At 40.6% G+C, this 20,264-nt stretch overlaps 1 protein-coding gene across 24 annotated transcripts in view; it reads right to left on the minus strand.

The window, feature by feature from the left end:
• Positions 1–20,264, minus strand: part of PATJ (PATJ crumbs cell polarity complex component) — a 353,800-nt gene that overhangs the window by 56,172 nt on the left and 277,364 nt on the right. For 23 of the 24 annotated variants that reach the window (XM_022575833.2, XM_089921641.1, XM_089921673.1 and 20 more), the window contains 3 exons: positions 14,425–14,499; positions 9,054–9,168; positions 5,883–6,016 (listed from right to left, as the gene is read on the minus strand). In XM_022575833.2, coding sequence (XP_022431541.2) covers positions 5,883–6,016; positions 9,054–9,168; positions 14,425–14,499 — 324 coding nt within the window. The remainder of the gene's footprint in view (positions 1–5,882; positions 6,017–9,053; positions 9,169–14,424; positions 14,500–20,264) is intronic. The other variant, XM_089921732.1, reaches the window with a different exon arrangement.

Below are 20,264 nucleotides of genomic sequence, written 5' to 3' on the forward strand. Positions count from 1 at the left end.
GGCTCTATATGGGGTACCAAAGACACAAAATAAACAGGTCTGTTCTCAAGAAGCTTAGGGTCTGGTGGGCGAGATGGATAACTCCCTTTCCCAGGTGCAGGTTGACGACACAGAGTGGTAGTGCTAGAAAAGGGGTCCCAACAGTGCGGCTTTTGAGTCAGACTGTCTAATTAAACTCCAACCGGACCAACTGCTAGTGCTGTGTCCTTGGAGAAGTTACCTCGCTTACCTGTGTCTCGGTTTCCTCATTTATAAAATGGGGATAATGCTACTACTTCTCCTATAGGATTGTTGTGAAGGTTAAATGAGATGATGTTTATCAATTATGTATTAAGAACAGTAACTGCATCACTTTTTAAAAGTTTGATGCTGAAAAACAAATGGCTAATTATCTAGAAACAGAGTCATGTTTCTCAATATGCAGGAAACATACTAAAGACACACAGATGAAGGGAGCAAAGGATCTACTTTAAGACGAATGTTTAACGATAATTAATAATAACTGAACTCAGTGTAGACAGGCACTGGGAAAAGTCCTTAATATTCTTTATCTTAATTAATCTCCATGCCAACCTTCCAACCTTAAGAGGTAGATTTGGTGGTCATCACCACTGTTTTACAAAGGAAGGAGCAGATTTAACTCAGAAGGGTTAAGTCTCTTGTCCAAGGTCCCACCACAGTTAAAGTTCTGGGATTCTGATACTGCAGAATCAGCATCATTACTCTGCTATGCTGCCTGTTAGGTTTAATAGAAACACTGGCTATAGTCTGGGACCTTTGACAATGGTACTCAGAGAAAGGAAAATGCAGAGTGAGGGTTCTGGAGCAACTCTCCTCATTCTTTCTTCACTTCATTTGCTCAATCCCAAGAACAGTTCAAGTCTGCCAATATGCTTAAATAAAACATTTAAGTTTTTCTTTCTCTTCTCTAGAATTCCCAAGACTGATAATAGAATAACCCCAATAAATGACACTGGAGAGCTATATTTTAGTTCTTCTGAGGACACTGCAAATAAAACTTCTAGTCAGTAAGCAAACATTTCTGAGAAGGGGGCATTGAGGGATTCCAGGACAGGTGTAAGAAATACGATGCAAGCATCATAAGAGGTAAGAGTCCATGGTCTTCCATTTGGCAGAATATGCCAAGTCTTCTGAGCCACAGGATTTCATGCAAATTACCACTCCAAGACCAAAAAGGGGGCGGGAGGGAGACAGGATGAAAAGACGGCTAGATAGATGGATGGAAGGAAATTTTTAAAATATTAATTAATATACGATCTCTTTTATGTAATGTGCCTTATCTGGTTTCCTGGCTGCGTGCCTCCCTCAAATGCAATTGTTGAAATCCTAGTGCCCCTGCTCAAAGGAGGCAGGGTCTTTGAGAGGTGATAAGGTCATGAGGGCAAAGCCCTCATGAATGGGATGAGTTCCCTTATAAAAGAGGCCCCCTGGGCTTCCCTGGTGGCGCAGTGGTTGAGGGTCCGCCTGCCGATGCAGGGGACACGGGTACGTGCCCCGGTCCAGGAGGATCCCACATGCCGCGGAGTGGCTGGGCCCGTGAGCCATGGCCGCTGAGCCTGAGCGTCCGGAGCCTGTGCTGCGCAACAGGAGAGGCCACAACAGTGAGAGGCCCGCGTACCGCAAAAAAAAAAAAAACACACACACACAAAAAAAAATGCAAAAAAGAAAAGAGGCCCCCTTGCAGAGCTCCCTTGCTCCTTTCACCATGGAAGAATACAAGAAACCTGCAACTTAGAAGAGGGCCTTCATCTGACCATGCTGGCACCCTGATCTTGGACTTCCAGCCTCCAGAACTGTGAGAAATAAATTTCTGTTGTTGTAAGCCACTCAGTCTGTGGTATTTTGTTACAGCAGCCTGAACAGACTAAGACACCTGCTTACAAGAAACACATAAAAATTAGCCTGTATTAATTAAATCTAGAAAGTTCATACTACAGATTTACTTTTTTCCACTTTCCAGAGAAATTCCCTATTTTAACAGTCCCTATTAGGATTTTTCATTGGTTGATCCCCTATATAGACCACAAACATTAAAGGCACTAGAATCAACTTAAATGAGTGTGTGAGCTCTTTAAGGGCAGGGTTATTTCATTCAATTTTGTATCCTCAGCAGTAAGCAAAGGGCAGCCTTTGAGCAAACACATGCTTCCTATCAGAGGAGCCACACTTACCAAAAGCAGACCTGGGGACACATCATATGGTTAAAACAACAGAAGAAAAGGTTGTCATTGAGGATTGGGTCCAGGTGTGCTCCTCAACCTTCCCAAGGGGGTCACCCTCAGCATTACCTTGGTATTTTAAGAGGTCTATTTAGACCTCTTAAACCTCTTAGACTGGGTGCAAATACAATGAGATGCTAAGTGAGATCGCCCTCTGTGATCTCAGAAACCACCTGTCTTGGATCCAGAGAAACTATTTATAGCAGATAGAACTGATGTGGTATCAAGACCAAGTCCCAGAGGCTTAATTCCTCTAAAGATGGCAAAAAAAAATCTGTTGGACACACAACAAAGAGGGCACAGAAACCCTAATTGGGTGCGGGGAAGGGGGCGGTGGTTTGGGGCAAATGCTTAAGAAGGATCACCAGCCCTTAGAATGTGCTCTTTCCCAGCACCAGAGCTAAAATAAGGATGCATATCAGGATGCAAATAAGCAAGTGCAAAGGTGCTTCTGTCAGTGGATCTCAACATTGTCCACGATTTCCTTTAATATGCTCTCATCTTTGTTTGCTAACTTCCTGCTGGCTGGATGCACTCCCAGGACCTGATTGGATAAAGTGACCTGGAGTGTCAATTAGGCTATGTGTCCCATATCAGAATTTGGAGCCAGGCGGGGGGGAAAGGAAAAAAGAAAGACCCTCACTGTGGTAAACAATGGTTTTATTTGTTAAAGCACCTTCCACCCACCTCCTATTCAGCCTCACCAAAATATCATGCCTATATATTGTGAGTCTAACTTACAGCTTTTGATGAGGTACCTGAGGTTAGGAAATAAAAGCTGTGTCTCATTTCTCATTTTTAAGTGGTGCTTATCCTTCCAAGGACAATGGGATTTGCAGTCTCAAAAGGCAGAACCATATATTATGAACCTCAAGATGCTCTTAAAGAATATTTTTTGGCTGCCTCATGGTAGCAAGAGAAGCAGAGCACAGTATTTCTCAAACAGCCTCTCATGCAGGATGCAGAAGGTGATGTCAAGCAGTCCCCTCAAGCTGGTGGCCAGCAGCACAAATGTACACAGTATTAAAGACCCAAGAGCAGACAAGGCGCATCTAACCAACCCACACAAAGCAAAAATCAAATCGATAACAACGAAAGGAAAAAAAAAAAATCAGCCAACAAACTCATTCAGCTAGGCCAGACATGCTGATTAAAGTCTTCCAATTCCCTCTGGGAAATCTAATCCTCTCTTATTTTAACCAGTTATTAAGAGACTTATATTTACAACAAATAAATCAGAGGGTGACTTTTTCTTTATGAAAGAATTCACTGAAGAATTTCCTTAAAGCGTAATTTCTCTGGTTCATTTCAAACAGAACTTTATACAAATTCAATTTATTTACTATTCAAGAACATCTCTTTGGGAAAACGAGGCAACAGGCTATGGGAGGCAGACATCTCTAATGTTCAAGGTCAACCAGCAGTCTCTGAAAACTACCCCGATGGCCTTCGTAGAACAATGATATATATGTATATACAGAAAATCTTCTACTGTTTACAAAGTCTCTGATCCTCACCACAACCAAATGAGTTGGGATTATTGGGCTTACTTAGTATATGTGGAAACTGAGGCTTGGAGAAGGTACATGTCTTGTGCAGTTGCTTACCATGTACTAGGCACCAGGCTAAGGTCATCTCTTTGATCCTCTTGGTAACTCTACAAGGTATTACAGTCCCCTTTAATAGATCAGGAAATTGAGAGGTTAAGGAACCTGCCCCAGCTGGGAATGGTAGAGAGGAAGTATGGCTGAGAGCTAAAGGAGAGGGATGGTCAGCCATCAGCTCCCAGATCAGCTGAGGAGAGATCATGGAGGCTGGAGAAGCAAGGGAAGATGTGGGGCGGGGGCTGGAGGAGGTACAGAATCTTGATGGGTGGGTAGGTGGTGCAAGAAGAGAGCAGTGTGAGGGGAGGTGAGAGAGTCTAAGAGGCTGGGATGCATGTGGGTCTGGGTAACACTGGTCTGGTCCTCTACTGGTGGTATATTACCTCCTGGTACAGTAGGAGCTTGCTGGATGGCTGAAGTGATTCTATGAACTGTTCAAAGGCCAGATCACATATAATTAGAAGGCATTATTAAAAACACAATTTGAAAATATAACCTAGACCAAATCACTTGAAGGGAAGCTTCTAAGGAAGAGTTTGCCCCTTTCCTCAATGACAAAGGCTGAACAGAGAGCATTCCAAGCCAGACAGCAAACAAAGTAGAAAAGTTCTGGGACCTTAAGGAGCCAAAGACCCATGAAAGGGCTGGGAGCTAAAACTGGCTGAGCTGGCTGACTCCAGGTGTTACCAGTTCCACCCAACCTGATGAAAACGTCACAGTGCACGCTGGACGCTACACACAGCAGTTCTTGCCTGCACAGGCCAAGGCAGAGTAATTCAGGAAATAAATTATTCTGAACCCTGGAGAAAAGTTTTAACAATACTTTAATTGAGCTGAAGGAAATAAAATCCTTTAATAAATAAACACCAGCCTCTGCGCACATTCAGGTTCAGGTGGCTCACTAGTAGGGTCAAACTAAACATAGGATTCTCTAGATCGGTCCGGATAGCAGGAGAGAGGAGGAACATGACAAGGAAACATGTAGAAGGCAGTAAGACCCTGGTTTCTGCAGCCTATGCTGTTCTTGAGTTGCCTAGTGCCTTAGGGGACTAATATTCATTACAGAAAAATAGAACAGGATTCCCTGCTCCCTCCAACAGTACTAACACAGAAACATATTTCTGTCAAAAATGGAAAGAATTATTTTATTGATACTATACTTGTTTTAACTGTAAATATGGCATATACAGTTTACTTCTTACCAAATAAAATGAGCAAAAGAAATACCAAACTGTTCATTTAAAAGCATATTCATTAGTAAGAGTGGTTGTCTCTAGGAGGCCCTGGTTGGGATCGGGGGTGGGGTTGAAGGGCAAGGCTAGGGCAAAAGGATAGGAGGGAGATTTACCGTTCACTTTATATCCTCTGTGCCAGTTTAGCTTTGAATAATGTGCATGTATTACTTATTCAAGTAATACATGCACATTGATTAATCACATTTTTGTAAATCAAAACCCAGGAACTTTTACATTTTAATGGCACTGTTGATCAGTGACAATCAAAATACTGAATAATCATAGATCCATAATTCAAGTAAAAATTAACGTTCTAGACCAATTAAAAAAAATTACGAGTAGACGTGAACATGGTCAAAATGAAGCCAAGCCGGGCTTCCCTGGTGGCGCAGTGGTTGAGAGTCCGCCTGCCGATGCAGGGGACACGGGTTTGTGCCCCGGTCCGGGAAGATCCCACATGCCACGGAACGGCTGGGCCTGTGAGCCATGGCCGCTGAGCCTGTGCGTCCAGAGCCTGTGCTCCGCAACGGGAGAGGCCACAACAGTGAGAGGCCCGCGTACCGAAATAAATAAATAAATAAATAAAATAAAGCCAAGCCTAAATTTTGGGAGTGGAGTAAGTGATGTACACTTTTATGTAGCAGTCCACTATATAATAATGATGATAATGATCATAATAACAATAGTTCATATACTTACGTACTATGAAAAAGCGAAGTCTTCCACAGAAGTGACCCAAGGCCATAATAAGGCTCAGCATCTAACTCTGGGCCAGTGGATATAGTTCACTTCTAGAAACTTACCAAGGGTGTGTCTTTTCCTCCCACAATGCTGAGACCAAGCCCTGAACGCCCCTTGGATATTTCTATAATCATTTCCTGGCCAGGAACAATGGGACACGTGGCAGGGTCCACTGACATAGGAGCATGGAAACCACCTGAAGAAGGAGAGAACACAAGAATGACTGGCAAGTAGGAGATGCAGCTCTGCTTGCACACTCCACTGCTCGGGGAGTGCAGCGTTTACATGTGTTTATCTTTTCCTCCCAAGCACCATGAAATGAAAAGCTGGGTCACTACTGCCCATTCACCCGGGAATGAAACATGACGGTCCTATGACACTTTTGAGATTATAACAATAGCTACCACCAACCCACACGATCAACCATTTTAGTTATACTTGAAAAATTTTAAATCTTAATATATACCATGAAAACTGGTATGGAAAAATTTAAGTTGATTAAATGATTAAGTACATATAGGTAGATGTTATAATGAGAATAAAGACTGGTATAAATGCTGAGCTACAGTTATAAAATACTAATTAAGAAATAGTGCTTAAGTACTTTCAATTAGGGCATATCATATGAATTAAAATGTATAAAGTATCTAATCAATAAAGTATGGCACAACTGAAAATAACAATCACCTAAAAATGATCCCCAAATATAAATATACATAGTAAAAAAAAAAAGTGTTATAAACACAACACTGTAGAATTAATTGCTGGGTCCATAACTGAAAAGGCTTGTGAAAAGAGTTATTGCTGTTTTACTTTTAAAAATCATTGTTTTAGACTGGGTTTTTCTAAAAACTGGGGGAAAAAAAATATTAACACATATACATCTTCAGTCAAACCTAGCCCACTGAAAAATCCAAACATTCAAAATGTTAGTTTCAAGAGACTCTTATACAAATAATATTTTCTAGAGAACGTCATCTTTTTTGATAACTAGTCTTGATCATCATGAGCACTGATTCTTACACAGTGATATAATTTGGTAAAGGTCTGATAATAAAGGGCCCCATCTGCTGGTCAGCTGCTGCTAATGCACAGGGGCCAAGCTGAGATCCACAGACCTCTGTAAAAGTTGGGGCCAGTACACTATGGCCCGAGGATAAAGAATGGTTTTTATTTCAGAAGGTTGAAAAACAAAAATCCAAGGAAAAATAACATTTCAACACATGTGAAAATTATATGAAATTTAAATTTTAATGTCTATAAATAAAGTTTTACTGGAACACAACCCTGCTACTTCATTTACATCTAGTCTACGGCTGCTAACAGCAGAGTTGAGTAGCTGCAACAGAGAGACCACGTGGCCCGCAAGCCTTATATTTACTCCTTGACTCCTTACAGAAGAAGTTTGCTGACACTTGGTAGAAAACAAAAGTACACAGGCCCTAAATAAGCCTGTGAGGGCTCTGCTCTGACTCAGCGATAATCATTGTCTTCAGGACCAAAGGGCACAAGTTTCGGGGTGGTACAGAAGTGGATGTGAGTTCCCAAGACGGAAATTAATAGTGGGTGCAGCTCAGGATCATTCGTCATCAGAAAAATGCACGTAATCATTATCCAGGAGGCTGTCTGAGGAATTAAAGCAACAATGTGCCTGAGGTGCCCAGCCCAGGGACTGGCACTGTGTGGCTTTCATATAGGTACCGCTCCTGACCACATGGAATTTATTAATCGAATGGCCTCTTGTGTAACAATGACACAACCTCGCAACAATTTAAAAAGGCCATATCAGAAGGCTAGTAAATCGTAAACCTAATTTGACTTGAGATCTTTTGGCAACATATGTATTTCATGCTACGTTGTTCACTAATTTCCAATAAAAACAATGTATGACAGTGTCATAGTTTCATGGATGTTTTAAATAGTTTACACTCCTTATGTAAATCACTAGCTTAGTCTCTTGAGTGAGGAGAGAAAACATAGTAAGAGATACTGGAGAAGGCATTTCTTTCCCTCCTCTGCTTCTGCCTCTGGCTACCCTATAGCCAGTCCTGAGTCAGTCTTGGTATTTATTTCTCTCATAGAATCTGGCCCAAAGCCTGACTCCTACCAAGCCCCCAATCAATGTTTGGTAAGTGGATGGCTGAATGAATACAATTTCCACAGATTAAATTGTGGGATGATTAATTTCTGCTATAGAGGTAAAGATATGGGATATATATTATCAAAACTCAATTGGTCTACATTGGAGTCATCAAACTTTTTTGGTAAGAGGCCACATGGAACTTTACAGGCCATACAGGCTCTGGTGCCGCTACTCAACTCTACCCTTATGGTGTGAAAGCAGCCATAGACAATACCTAAACAAATGAGTATTCCAATAAAATTTTATTTATGGACAATGAAGTCTGAATTTCATATAATTTTCATGAAACATTCTTTTGATTTTTTTCAACCTTTTAAAAATGTGAAAACCATTTTTAGCTTGCAGACCATATAAAAACAGATGGTGGGCCAACTGTGACCCAGGGGTCATAGTTTGCTGACAACATCCATCAAGTATTTTAGTAAAAAATCTAGTGCTTTAGAATAATACCTGCTCATAAATTTTTTATGAGTTAATATTCATGAAAAGATATGTAAAATGCAAATACCATAAAGGTGTCAGGTCTGCTAAATTCATGCAGGGTTATGCTTTACCATTGGTGACTTACATTGCATAAAAGCAAAATGGAAATACTCATTATTCATTTTGAAGGTCTATTTTCAACCATTAGTCAGCATAATTCAATCCAGGAATTCAAAGAGAGAAAGTGATTATCAATTTCTTTAAGCACTGAAAATCAAGTCTTTAAATAGCTTACATCGACATACGCAAGGCTACAATTTGGTTCAATGTGATTTTTAAGAGACGTTACTCATGAACTAAACACAATATTTTGGAGAGACTAGAGAATAATCTGCAAGACTCAGATTCAAGTAGCATTTACTGAGGGCCTTTTTTGTGCTACTACTTTTATATTCAATAAGTAATAGGCAATCCCACTAGTGGAGATGAGAAAAAATGATTTTGGAAGTAAAGTGACCTGCCCAAGTCCCAAAGCCCAGGAAGTAGAGCAGGGATGCCAGCCAGGCTTCCTGACTCTTGGTCCAGTGCTCTCTTCAGGACATCACAATCCCTTCTTTTTCTAAGGTTTGATGAGTGGATTCAATTCTGCTCAGAGAAAGACTCATACCATAGCCTGTGAAGTCTGCATCTGCTGAATGGTATGAAGATGGTGCTAAAGGGATCTCTTGTGAACTGAAGGAGACTTTCGTTGAATATTTTTGCTGTTTCATTTGGCTGCCGGCCTACAAAAGAAAGGAAAATTAGATGAACGTCAGAGAGGAGAAAGGTAAGAGGAGAAGACTTTAAAATTGGTGTATTGTTACCAAAACAATGGTGCACTCCAATAATGCCTCTTGAAAATTTGGAGTTGGAGAGGTGGCATGGGGAAGTTAGGATGATTTTTGTCCCATTCCCCATGCTTCCCTATTTAACTTTATATCTAAAATGCTTCGGTGAAGGATGGATCAAGGAAGGGAAGAAGGATAGAAGCTATCTTTGTGGTTTGTGTATGAAGCTGGGGCCAGGAAGCATTTTTACATGATGAAATCAGTGTGAAGTCTGTATATCTGTGCTGTGCTTAGTGAAAAACATCTGTGCTGCAGATGTTCTCAGCACATGACACTGCCCAACTTTTCTGGACATATTAACAGAGTCAAAGATGCATGAGGTAGGTTAATTGAGCATTAGGGTTAGGAAGAGACAACAAGCCCAGGTACATCATTACACGTCAATTCACCTAAGAGAATGCTTATTCACCTTTGATTCCCAGTGCCTGGAACATAGTAGGGCCTCAATAAATGTTTGATGAATGAATGAATGAATGCAGAGAGAAAAACTGAAGACATGGAAACTCAGAGTAGGAAATAAATCTGTAATTCATTAAAGGTACAGAGACCTTTACTGTGCAAGCTTTGGAAAATTAACTTGTAATTCTGAATTTTTGTTGATAATATCTCTAATGAATATTAGTATTAGAAAACTAAGAAAAACCAAAAGGACTCAATGCTTGCTTAACAGGCAGTTAAGAAATATAGGTAGTGACCTGGCCTGCCTTCTGGATCTGTAGTTAGCCAGGAAACCCATCCCCAGCTGGAAAATACAGATAAAGAAACCAAGACACAAATGTCAAGTGACATCTGAAATCATACAGCTAATTAGAGGAAGAAGTAGGACTAAAAGTCGGCATTTGAAGAATGTTGCAAGTTTAAAGTGTTTATCAAACAGTTGCTAGGTTATGATTCTACTGATGTTCTTTTTTTTTTTCTCTGCAGTTTTTCTATCACCATCATTTAATAATGACCATTCACTTATTTAAAAAGACTTTTTTGAATGTATATTTTCAGTGATTTTAAAAAGAAGAAAGTGAAACAATGACAAACTAGGGGTTACTACGAGAAAACTGAACAATGGAACCACCTAAATATCCAATTACTCTAAAGACCACACTTCCCAGCCTCCTTGAAGCCAGACATGACCACAGACTAGTCTATGATCAATGGAATGTAAACAAACATGAACTGTACAATTTTCAGGTCATTTTCTCAAGGAGAACAATCTTGCCTTTCCCTTCTTTAGACGAAATGTGGATGCAATGGTAATAACTGGAGCAGCAGTCTTAGACCAAAAAAATGGATGCTATAGTTTGAGGATGGTAGAGTAATCAAATAATGGTACAGTAATCAGATAAGAGGTGCTTGGGTCCGTGACACCATGGAGATACCATGTCATCCTCAAACTGATCACAGCCACACCGTTAGGTAAAAGAGAAACTTCTTGCAGCAATTGAACATAATCTTAACTCACAGTACTTATGTCACCTTTCCTTTGTGTAATCTCAAGAAAGAAAATTGATAATAAAGCTAAATGCCAGCTACAGAGCTCTTTTATGAAAAATGGTGTGAATTTTAAAACAGAAAAGCACAAGAGACAGTCATCACTACATCATGACTTTTATTAACAGCAGAGAATGTTTGTTGCTCATCTTTATTTCCCAGTTCATATAGCATCCATTCCATTGTGCATACTAGGTAGGTTTCTAATAGATATGGGTTGAAAAAATAAGGGAGTAGTCCATAGAAACCAAGTGAAACAAACATATGTTTAGAGGCAGACCACTTGTTGGTAGATGTGGTGATGGATGAACGTAGCTCCCACGACTCATCCATTGACATAAAACCAAACTACCAAGTATGAAAGATTAGAAAACTTGGATTTGTGGACTCTAACCTTTAAAAATTATGTAAAAAAATTTTTTTTAATTGGGTCATTTGTAGAGACGTGGATGGATCTAGAGACTATCATACTGAATGAAGTAAGTCAGAAAGAGAAAAACAAATATCATATATTAACGCATATATGTGGAACCTAGAAAAATGGTACAGATGAACCAGTTTGCAGGGCAGAAATTGAGACACAGATGTAGAGAACAAACGTATGGGCACCAAGGGGGGAAAGCGGCAGGGGTTGGGGGTGGTGGTGTGATGAATTGGGCAATTGGGATTGACATGTATACACTGATGTGTATACAATGGATAACTAATAAGAACCTGCTGTATAAAAAAAAACATTAAATAAATATTAAAATAGATAACTAATAAGAACCTGCTGTATAAAAAAGTAAATAAAATTCAAAAAAAATTTTTTTTAAAAAGAAGACAGATTGGATTTGCTGTTGAATGTTACTGTATTTGAACATCAGAGTTGGAGTGGACTTTATAAGTCATCCAGCCTAACTAAACCAGGGGTTCTCAACCCTGTCTTCATAACAGAAACTGCTAGGGAGCCTTTAAAATTTATGAATGCTGGAACCCCCATTCTAGACCAAAGAAATTGGCACTAGGGGTGTGGAGCTCAGTCAAGTGTGTTTTTCTTTTGGGGCGGGTGTTTGTTTTTTTAAGTTGAAACTTACTTTTTAGTTAAATCATGGATTCTTTACACAAGATAAATGGGTTTCTAAGAGATTTATAGAGGGAATTCTAGGAACTATAAAACCGCTGCGGTTGTATCAAAGTTATACTTACCAGTGTTTTTCTGGGGAAAGAGTCTACACTTCATCAGATCTTCATGATAAGAAAAAAAAAATCACTACTCAAAAGAAGACAGACTGAGCTTTCTATTACTAATTAGCTGTGTGATCACAGGCAAGCCACTCAACCTCCTAAATGTCCTCATCTGTAAATTGGTGGTGATACCTCTATACCTTGCAAGGTTGTTGTAGAGACTGAAGATAAAAGTACATAAATAAACCTATCACTATTCCAGGAACAACTTAGGAGTTCAATTAATAATAGTTACTAATGTTTTTATGTCCTTTGATAACATATTAATAAATGATCAGCCAGCTTCTGACTGAAAACCTTCAGGGATGAAAAATTCCATTTCCACAAGGAATCTCATTCCTTTTGTCATAGCTCAAATGGTTGGGAAGTTGTTTATGATGAGCTGACACAGCTTCACTGCAGATGTTGCCCAATGATCTCTGGGTCATTTCTCTTCTGCAGCTATAGAAAAGGGTAATAATCACTTTCTGAAAGGAGAATGACTTAGATATTTAAGTGCTCACTTTTCAGCAGGGAAAAGAAAGGCCAGAGAATGTTTGGATTCACCCCAGTTCTAAAATTCTATGGTTATAAAATTTTAGAGATGTTTGATATATGTCTTGAGATAAGTGGCAGTATGTAAAGTACTAGCACATTAATACTATTTGCAAATATATTACATAAAGTAAAAAAAAAAATATGGTTCTAAATTTTTAAAAATTGCTTACAACTTTCAGTTGAAGGGAATTGTTTTCAGTTGAACCTTATTTTTAAGGTTCTTTCTACACCTACTTGTTTTTATTTAGGTTTTTAGCATATAATTTTGGATACTTTACAAAGGCATTTTCTTTTTTTTTTTTTAACATCTTTATTGGGGTATAATTGCTTTACAATGGTGTGTTAGTTTCTGCTTTATAACAAAGTGAATCAGTCATACATATACATATGTTCCCATATCTCTTCCCTCTTGCATCTCCCTCCCTCCCACCCTCCCTATCTCACCCCTCCAGGCAGTCACAAAGCACCGAGCTGATATTCCTGTGCTATGTGGCTGCTTCCCACTAGCTATCTACCTTACGTTTGGTAGTGTATATATGTCCATGCCTCTCTCTCACTTTGTCACAGCTCACCCTTCCCCCTCCCCATCTCCTCAAGTCCATTCTCTAGGAGGTCTGTGTCTTTATTCCTGTCTTACCCCTAGGTTCTTCATGACATTTTTTCCCCTTAAATTCCATATATATGTGTTAGCATATGGTATTTGTCTTTCTCTTTCTGACTTACTTCACTCTGTATGACAGACTCTAGGTCTATCCACCTCATTACAAACAGCTCAATTTCGTTTCTTTTTATGGCTGAGTAATATTCCATTGTATATATGTGCCACATCTTCTTTATCCATTCATCCGATGATGGGCACTTAGGTTGTTTCCATCTCCGGGCTATTGTAAATAGAGCTGCAATGAACATTTTGGTACATGACTCTTTTTGAATTATGGTTTTCTCAGGGTATATGCCCAGTAGTGGGATTGCTGGGTCATATGGTAGTTCTATTTTTAGATTTTTAAGGAACCTCCATACTGTTCTCCATAGTGGCTGCATCAATTCACATTCCCACAAGCAGTGCAGGAGTGTTCCCTTTTCTCCACACCCTCTCTAGCATTTATTGTTTCTAGATTTTTTGATGATGGCCACTCTGACTGGTGTGAGATGATATCTCATTGTAGTTTTGATTTGCATTTCTCTAATGATTAATGATGTTGAGAATTCGTTCATGTGTCTGTTGCCAGTCTGTATATCTTCTTTGGAGAAATGTCTATTTAGGTCTTCTGCCCATTTTTGGATTGGGTTGTTTGTTTTTTTGTTATTGAGCTGCATGAGCTGCTTGTAAATTTTGGAAATTAATTACAAAGGCATTTTCTTTGGCAATGTTTGAAATATATATTTCCTGTAAGCTCTAGTAATCTATAGTTCCTTAAACATAAAAATAGTTAATATAGATTTTAGCAGCACAAAAAAAAGTTCAATGGCAAAAATAGGACAAAAATTTGACAGATAGAAATTTATAGTTTTTTAAGAAGAAAAACTATATAAGTACAAGGAACACTTGTTATTGCATTTATAATTCTATAAAACTACAAACTCTCCTTAAAATTTTTATTCATGACATTACGTAAGGCATGGGGCTCTCAGAATTTAGGTGCAAGTGTGTTTTCAGAGATGCCTCACTTTTAAACACCTGCTTAGGGTGTTGGTACAGGAAGACATACAAAGGATATTTCCACACATCCTGCACAGGATCGGTGATACAGCTGTGGGTTGACTTCAGGTTGAAAGACATACCTTAACTTCCTGCCAAGTAATAAAGGATCAGAATTCATTGCAACCATCTCCTTTTTTTCTGAAACCCATTTATAACACACACCATCCGAGTAGAGCAAACATAAAGGGTCAGTTACATACGCTGTCAGTTGGACATTCCAGTGCCTTCTGCTGACCTGCCACCACACCTTGACCAACCACTTGGGAGATGTCTTCCTAAAATGTAAAAGATATGGCCAGTTATCAGTATTACAACTGTAGGCTCAACTGTACTCTCCAGATTCAGCAGTCAAGCACCATTTAATGGGGCTTGAAGCTACTACATAAACGACCAACACACCAGGCAGGAGAGTTCTATTCATCCACCTGGACTGACTCTCAGGAATGAACACAGGCTTGTCATTTCCAAATGCTTTTTTGCCCTTTCAGGTCTGTCAGGCTTTAAGCCTATCAGATATCTTTTGATGGTCATTTCAGCCAGAGTTTTTTCTTCTTGAACCCTTTCAGCGTTCAAGTCCTGATATTAGAATTTCTTTCCCCTTAAAATATCCAATTAGAGGCAAAAATGTACTCTCACTAAAGACACTGGGAGATAAAAGTTAGGCTGAACTCCATGGAGAAGTGCAGACTTCAGGCTTAGGAGAGACGCAAACTATCAAAACACATGTGAAACTGATGCACAGTTAAAGGACAGTTAGTTGAAATAAATGATGACAGTGATAAATTGACCAGAACGCTTGTCTGCCTCCCACCATATCCCGTCCTTTTTTACAGGCAATTTACAGGGGAAATTATTATATGATGGTTTACTCTAAGGCATGAACTCATGCATTTTGCTTGGACAAGGCAGGGAACACAGAGAGAGACTGATCTGGATAGGAGAAAGGATGGGTTTACTTGGCCATTGGTAAATGTCTGAGAGACACCCAGGCGGAGGGTCTAGTACACAGTTGGCAGATAGGTAATCTATCTCAAGGTGAGAGGAAAGGTGTGACTTGTATAGTAGAGTGTTAGGAGTTTGTGACCCTAGCTCCTCAACTTAAAAGCTGTGAAATCCTGAGCAGGTTATCTGACCTTTCCAAGCCTGAGTTTCTTCGTATATAAAATGAGAAAAAAATAAGAGCAGTTATACACTAGGGATGTTGAAAGGATTAAATGGAGCAATACATGAAAAGCACTAAGCATGGTACCTGGCAAATAGCAGGTATTTAATAAAGATGCTAATGATGATAGATGAAATCAACCTATGATAAACCTACGTTCCTAACTCTGCTATGGGGTTGGTGAAAACAATTACCTGGACAGGACACTTTCTCCTTTGGGGAGCACTGGTGTACTATTTGACACCACCACTCCCACCCCCACCCTGGTTTCTTTTCTGGGCATATTGATATACTCTTTTTTTTTTTTTTTTTTTTTTTGGCTGCATTGGGTCTTTGCTACTGCACGCGGGCTTTTCTGTAGTTGCAGTGAGCAGGGGCTACTCTTCGTTGCGGTGCGCGGGCTTCAGTAGTTGTGGCGCACGGGCTTAGTTGCTCCGTGGCATGTGGGATCTTCCCGGACCAGGGCTCGAACTCGTGTCCCCTGCATTGGCAGGCAGATTCTTAACCACTGTGCCACCAGGGAAGCCCTGATATACTCTTTCTTCAACAGGCTCCCCTCAGATTTGCAACAATACAATAGATAATGATCAGACTATGCCCAGCCATTCATTATTACTAGATTAGGTTATAATTTCATTTTTGTCTCCTCAATTCCCTATTAGTTTCTAAGCTGAGAGATTTAACCCCACCACGTAATATCCTGAGACTACAGCCTAGGATCCCTGGATGACTGTGAGTACCCCTAGCTGCTTACTTGTAACATTTTTTAGGACCAGAACTATCTCTCATTTAGATTCTCTCTTATTTCCCCCATATGGAAGGAAGATCCTAGAACTCCTCTCCCTCATTCCTAGCTTTTTCTTTTTTTGTTTTTTTAACTTTGCTCCTAAACAGATTATGTGACATAAAAAGAATTTTAAAATTACCTCTTCCCTTAATTCTTCCCTGAGCCCCTGGGTGGTGCCCCTTCACAGCATGACCAATTTATTTTATCACTATTTTTTGTAACATTATATATATTTAAAAATCTTATGTGTTTGTCTCTCATATACTAATATCATTGATTTTGTCTTATTTGTTTCTTAAACATATGGCAGAATAGAATATAAGCTTGATAAAGGGCTAGTGCTAAATGAATCAAAGTTCGGGAACTTAAATCTTAAATACACCTGGATGGATTTCAGAGCCAGCCATGAAAGGAAGGGCACACAGTGAAGGTGACCCTGTGGCCTCTATTTTAAAGGATCACAGCTGAAAACAGAGAAGACAGACATGGGAAAGTCAGTAAATGGTGCTCATGGGAATTTTCAGAATAAGAACTCTAAACTACCTTATAAACGGAAACCACTGGTGTTGTTCCCTCTAGTGTGGATCAAATGGCCTTAGGAAGAGCAAAAAGTGTCTCTATTTGAAAATGATACTGCAGAGGTCTGCAATTCTACCTTTGTTTAAACCCAGATTAACCAGCAATGTGACAGAAGAGCTGACTTCCCCAGCTAAACACTTTAAAACCCAATTTGCATATGACACAGGGTACTACTAATTGTAGAACTTGTCCTCATCATTTGCACTTGTAAATGAAAAGAAAGGGCACTGGAATAGTAGCGAGAAAAATCTGGGTTCAGATTGGTTCCACTACTTACTAGCAGCAATAGTGCTTAGAAACCTTCATTTCTCCCAACAGTGAGAATGCAGTAACCGCTACCTGAATGAAGCGTTGCCATCAAAGTTGAGTTCAACATATGCTTGCTGAGCACCTGCTCTATGCTGTGAGAAAAGACTAATGGAGCCTTGCACTTATGACATGTACATATCTGGTGAGACAGAAACTAGAGAAATAATTATGGAAATATTGAATTACAACTGAATGATATATGTGTGAAGGTATGTGGCAGAGAGCAGGTGCCCAAGAGGCATTAATTTCCTTCCCTTTCTCTTACCTTGTCCTCAAAAATGTGGAAGGATGAAATCAGAGCTCTGAAAAGCATCTGGCCCACCACAATGTCCCATCTCTTATACTGATTACCCTTAAACCTCTGGTCCAAGGGACGGAGCAAGTACATGATGGTGATAAAACAATCGCTAGAACTTACAGAGCATGGTTGCCAGTTACCAAGCCAGGTAGGTTACATTTTTTTTTCCAATTGTCTGGGGATTTTTTAAAAAATTATTTATTTTTATTTATTTATTTTTGGCTGCGTTGGATCTTCATTGCTGCATGCAGGCTTTCTCTAGTTGCAGCGAGCGGGGTCTACTCTTCGTCGCGGTGCGCAGGCTTCTCATTGCAGTGGCTTCTCTTGTTGCGGAGCATGGGCTCTAGACACATGGGCTTCAGTAGTTGTGGCACACGGGCTTAGTTGCTCCGTGGCATGTGAGGCCTTCCCAGACCAGGGCTCAAACCCATATGCCCTGCATTGGCAGGCAGATTCCAAACCACTGCACCACCAGGGAAGCCCAGGTTACATATTTTAGATATCGATGTACACTACAGACCTATGTGTTAGGTACTTCTATCATCATTTTAGAGTTGAAGTAACGGAGGTACAGAGAATCCAAAGTATATGCCAGGGGGCTTCTCTGGTGGCGCAGTGGTTAAGAATCCACCTGCCAATGCAGGGGACATGGGTTTGAGCCCTGGTCCGGGAAGATCCCACATGCCAAGGAGCAACTAAGCCCGTACACCACACTACTGAGCCTGAACTCTAGAGCCCGTGAGCCACAAGTACTGAGCCCATGTGCCACAAGTACTGAGCCTGTGTGCCACAACTACTGAAGCCCATGTGCCTAGAGCTCACGCTCCCAACAAGAGAAGCCACCACAATGAGAAGCCTGCGCACCGCAATGAAGAGTAGCTCCCGCTCGCCTCAACTAGAGAAAGCCCACACGCAGCAACGAAGACCCAACACGGCCAAAAGTAAAAATAAATAAAATAAAATTTAAAAAAAAAACAAAACAAAGTATACGCCAGGCCAGAACTTAACACAGACACATCTTGTTCCAAAGTCCCTGCCCTTAACCGAGGGGTAAACCACAGGGACAGGGAAAGGCTCACTTCCTCCCAACAATTCATACAAGGTTCCCAGGAGTTGGCCTCAACATAAAGATTCCATTTTTAGATTCAACAAGTCGGAACAAGGCATGCATGCTTGCTTATTTCGAGCCTGGGCAGGAAAAACAAAATTCATGGCACTTGCCACTGCAGTGACCTTGGGTGAGTCACTTTCCTTCGTGTTTACAATTAAATTTAGAACTTACTAATCTCTCAGCTATTGCTCCAAGGGAGCTCTTAGTGCCTTCAAAGATGAGGTTCTGGGACATTTTAAGGTGTTGACTTTGCACAGGGGACCTCTAAATAAGAAGACTGAGGAGGGAGTGTGGAAAGATCTTCTCATTTCATGAAACATACTGATATGACACATTCTGTGTGCATTATGTTATAATCCTCAGCACAGCACTATGAGCCCCTGAAAGAAAATGCTTGGTGGGCCAGGCAAATTACTCTGATCAAGAGAAGGAGCTTCAGAGGGCTGGACATAAAAGGCAACACTGGGAATGTTCTTTATAATAGATAATAATGGACTGATATCCAGCTTACAATCACCAAAGCTGGCTGACTTCTGTCCCAAGGCTGGGTACTCAACATGTCTGTCTGTCTGGCCACGGTAACTGGCCCAAGTGTGGACACCCGAACCGCACAAGAACATCCTATAGATTTTCCAAAGTGGACCCGAGGGCACAGAGCCAGCCCCTTTCTGGCAGAGAGGCTTAGGAGCCATGGACAGCCATGCTCATACCATGCTGGGGAAGCCAGTTTGAAGTAGAAGAGAGTCAGACAAATGTACAGAGTCACCTCTGCCAGCACCAGGTCTCTGGTTCCAACTGTCCCTTCCTGCAGTTATGTAAAAAGAACCTGTAGCCTATCAGTGAACTTCCCCTTCTGTCTATAAGAACAAGTTGAGGTTTTATCACTTGCAACCAAGAGACTTCTGATTAAAATGAGGTGGAGCCCAGAAACGATCAGAATAACAAACTCACTGGAGTTGAGTCTGTAAATAGAGATGAAGTGAACTGAGTACAAGACAACAAACTAAAGAAAGCTGCTCAGCCTAAAAGTAGTCAAAGGACAACTTTTGCCTAGATCAGTCCCACCCTAATTCTTTTTTCTTTTTTGCAGTACGCAGGCCTCTCACCGCTGTGGCCTCTCCCGTTGCGGAGCACAGGCTCCAGACGCGCAGGCTCAGCGGCCATGGCTCACGGGCCCAGCCGTTCCGCGGCATATGGGATCTTCCCGGACCGGGGCACGAACCCGCGTCCCCTGCATCGGCAGGCGGACTCTCAACCACTGCGCCACCAGGGAAGCCCCCAGCCTAATTCTTACCCACTCATCACCCACCTGGATCAGGTGAAACCACATTAGCAAAAGCTCTCACAGCATCTTAACTTTCCCTTCAACAGTACTCATCAACACTAAGTCATTTATTTAAAGTCAGATTCAAATCCAGGCTGTGACACTTGTTAGTTGAGTGTCTCTGTGCCTCAGTTTCCTAATCCATAAAATGAGGATAATAACAGGCTTGATCTCATATAAAATATGAATTAATACACTTAGAATGATGCCTTTTGGAGCACATAGTAAATGCAGTGACAGAGTTAGCTGCCATTATTCTCAGCAGTTCTGAAAGCTTTCTGAAGGGAAGACTTATGTGTCATGCTCACTGTGATATGCCCTGTGGCTTGCACAGTGCTGGGGATATAACAGGCCTTCAATATAAACTCACTTATTTTCTGCTTTCTTTGAAAGATAAGATAATCAAGATAGGTTTTAGGTTATATGATCTTAAAATTATGTCAGCCAATAAGCCCTCCCCAGAGAAGTGA

The sequence above is a fragment of the Delphinapterus leucas genome, chromosome 1 (genome assembly GCF_059928025.1).
Source record: "Delphinapterus leucas isolate spDelLeu-1000000601 "Yukka" chromosome 1, BTC_Dleu_Yukka2, whole genome shotgun sequence".
NCBI lineage: Eukaryota > Metazoa > Chordata > Mammalia > Artiodactyla > Monodontidae > Delphinapterus > Delphinapterus leucas.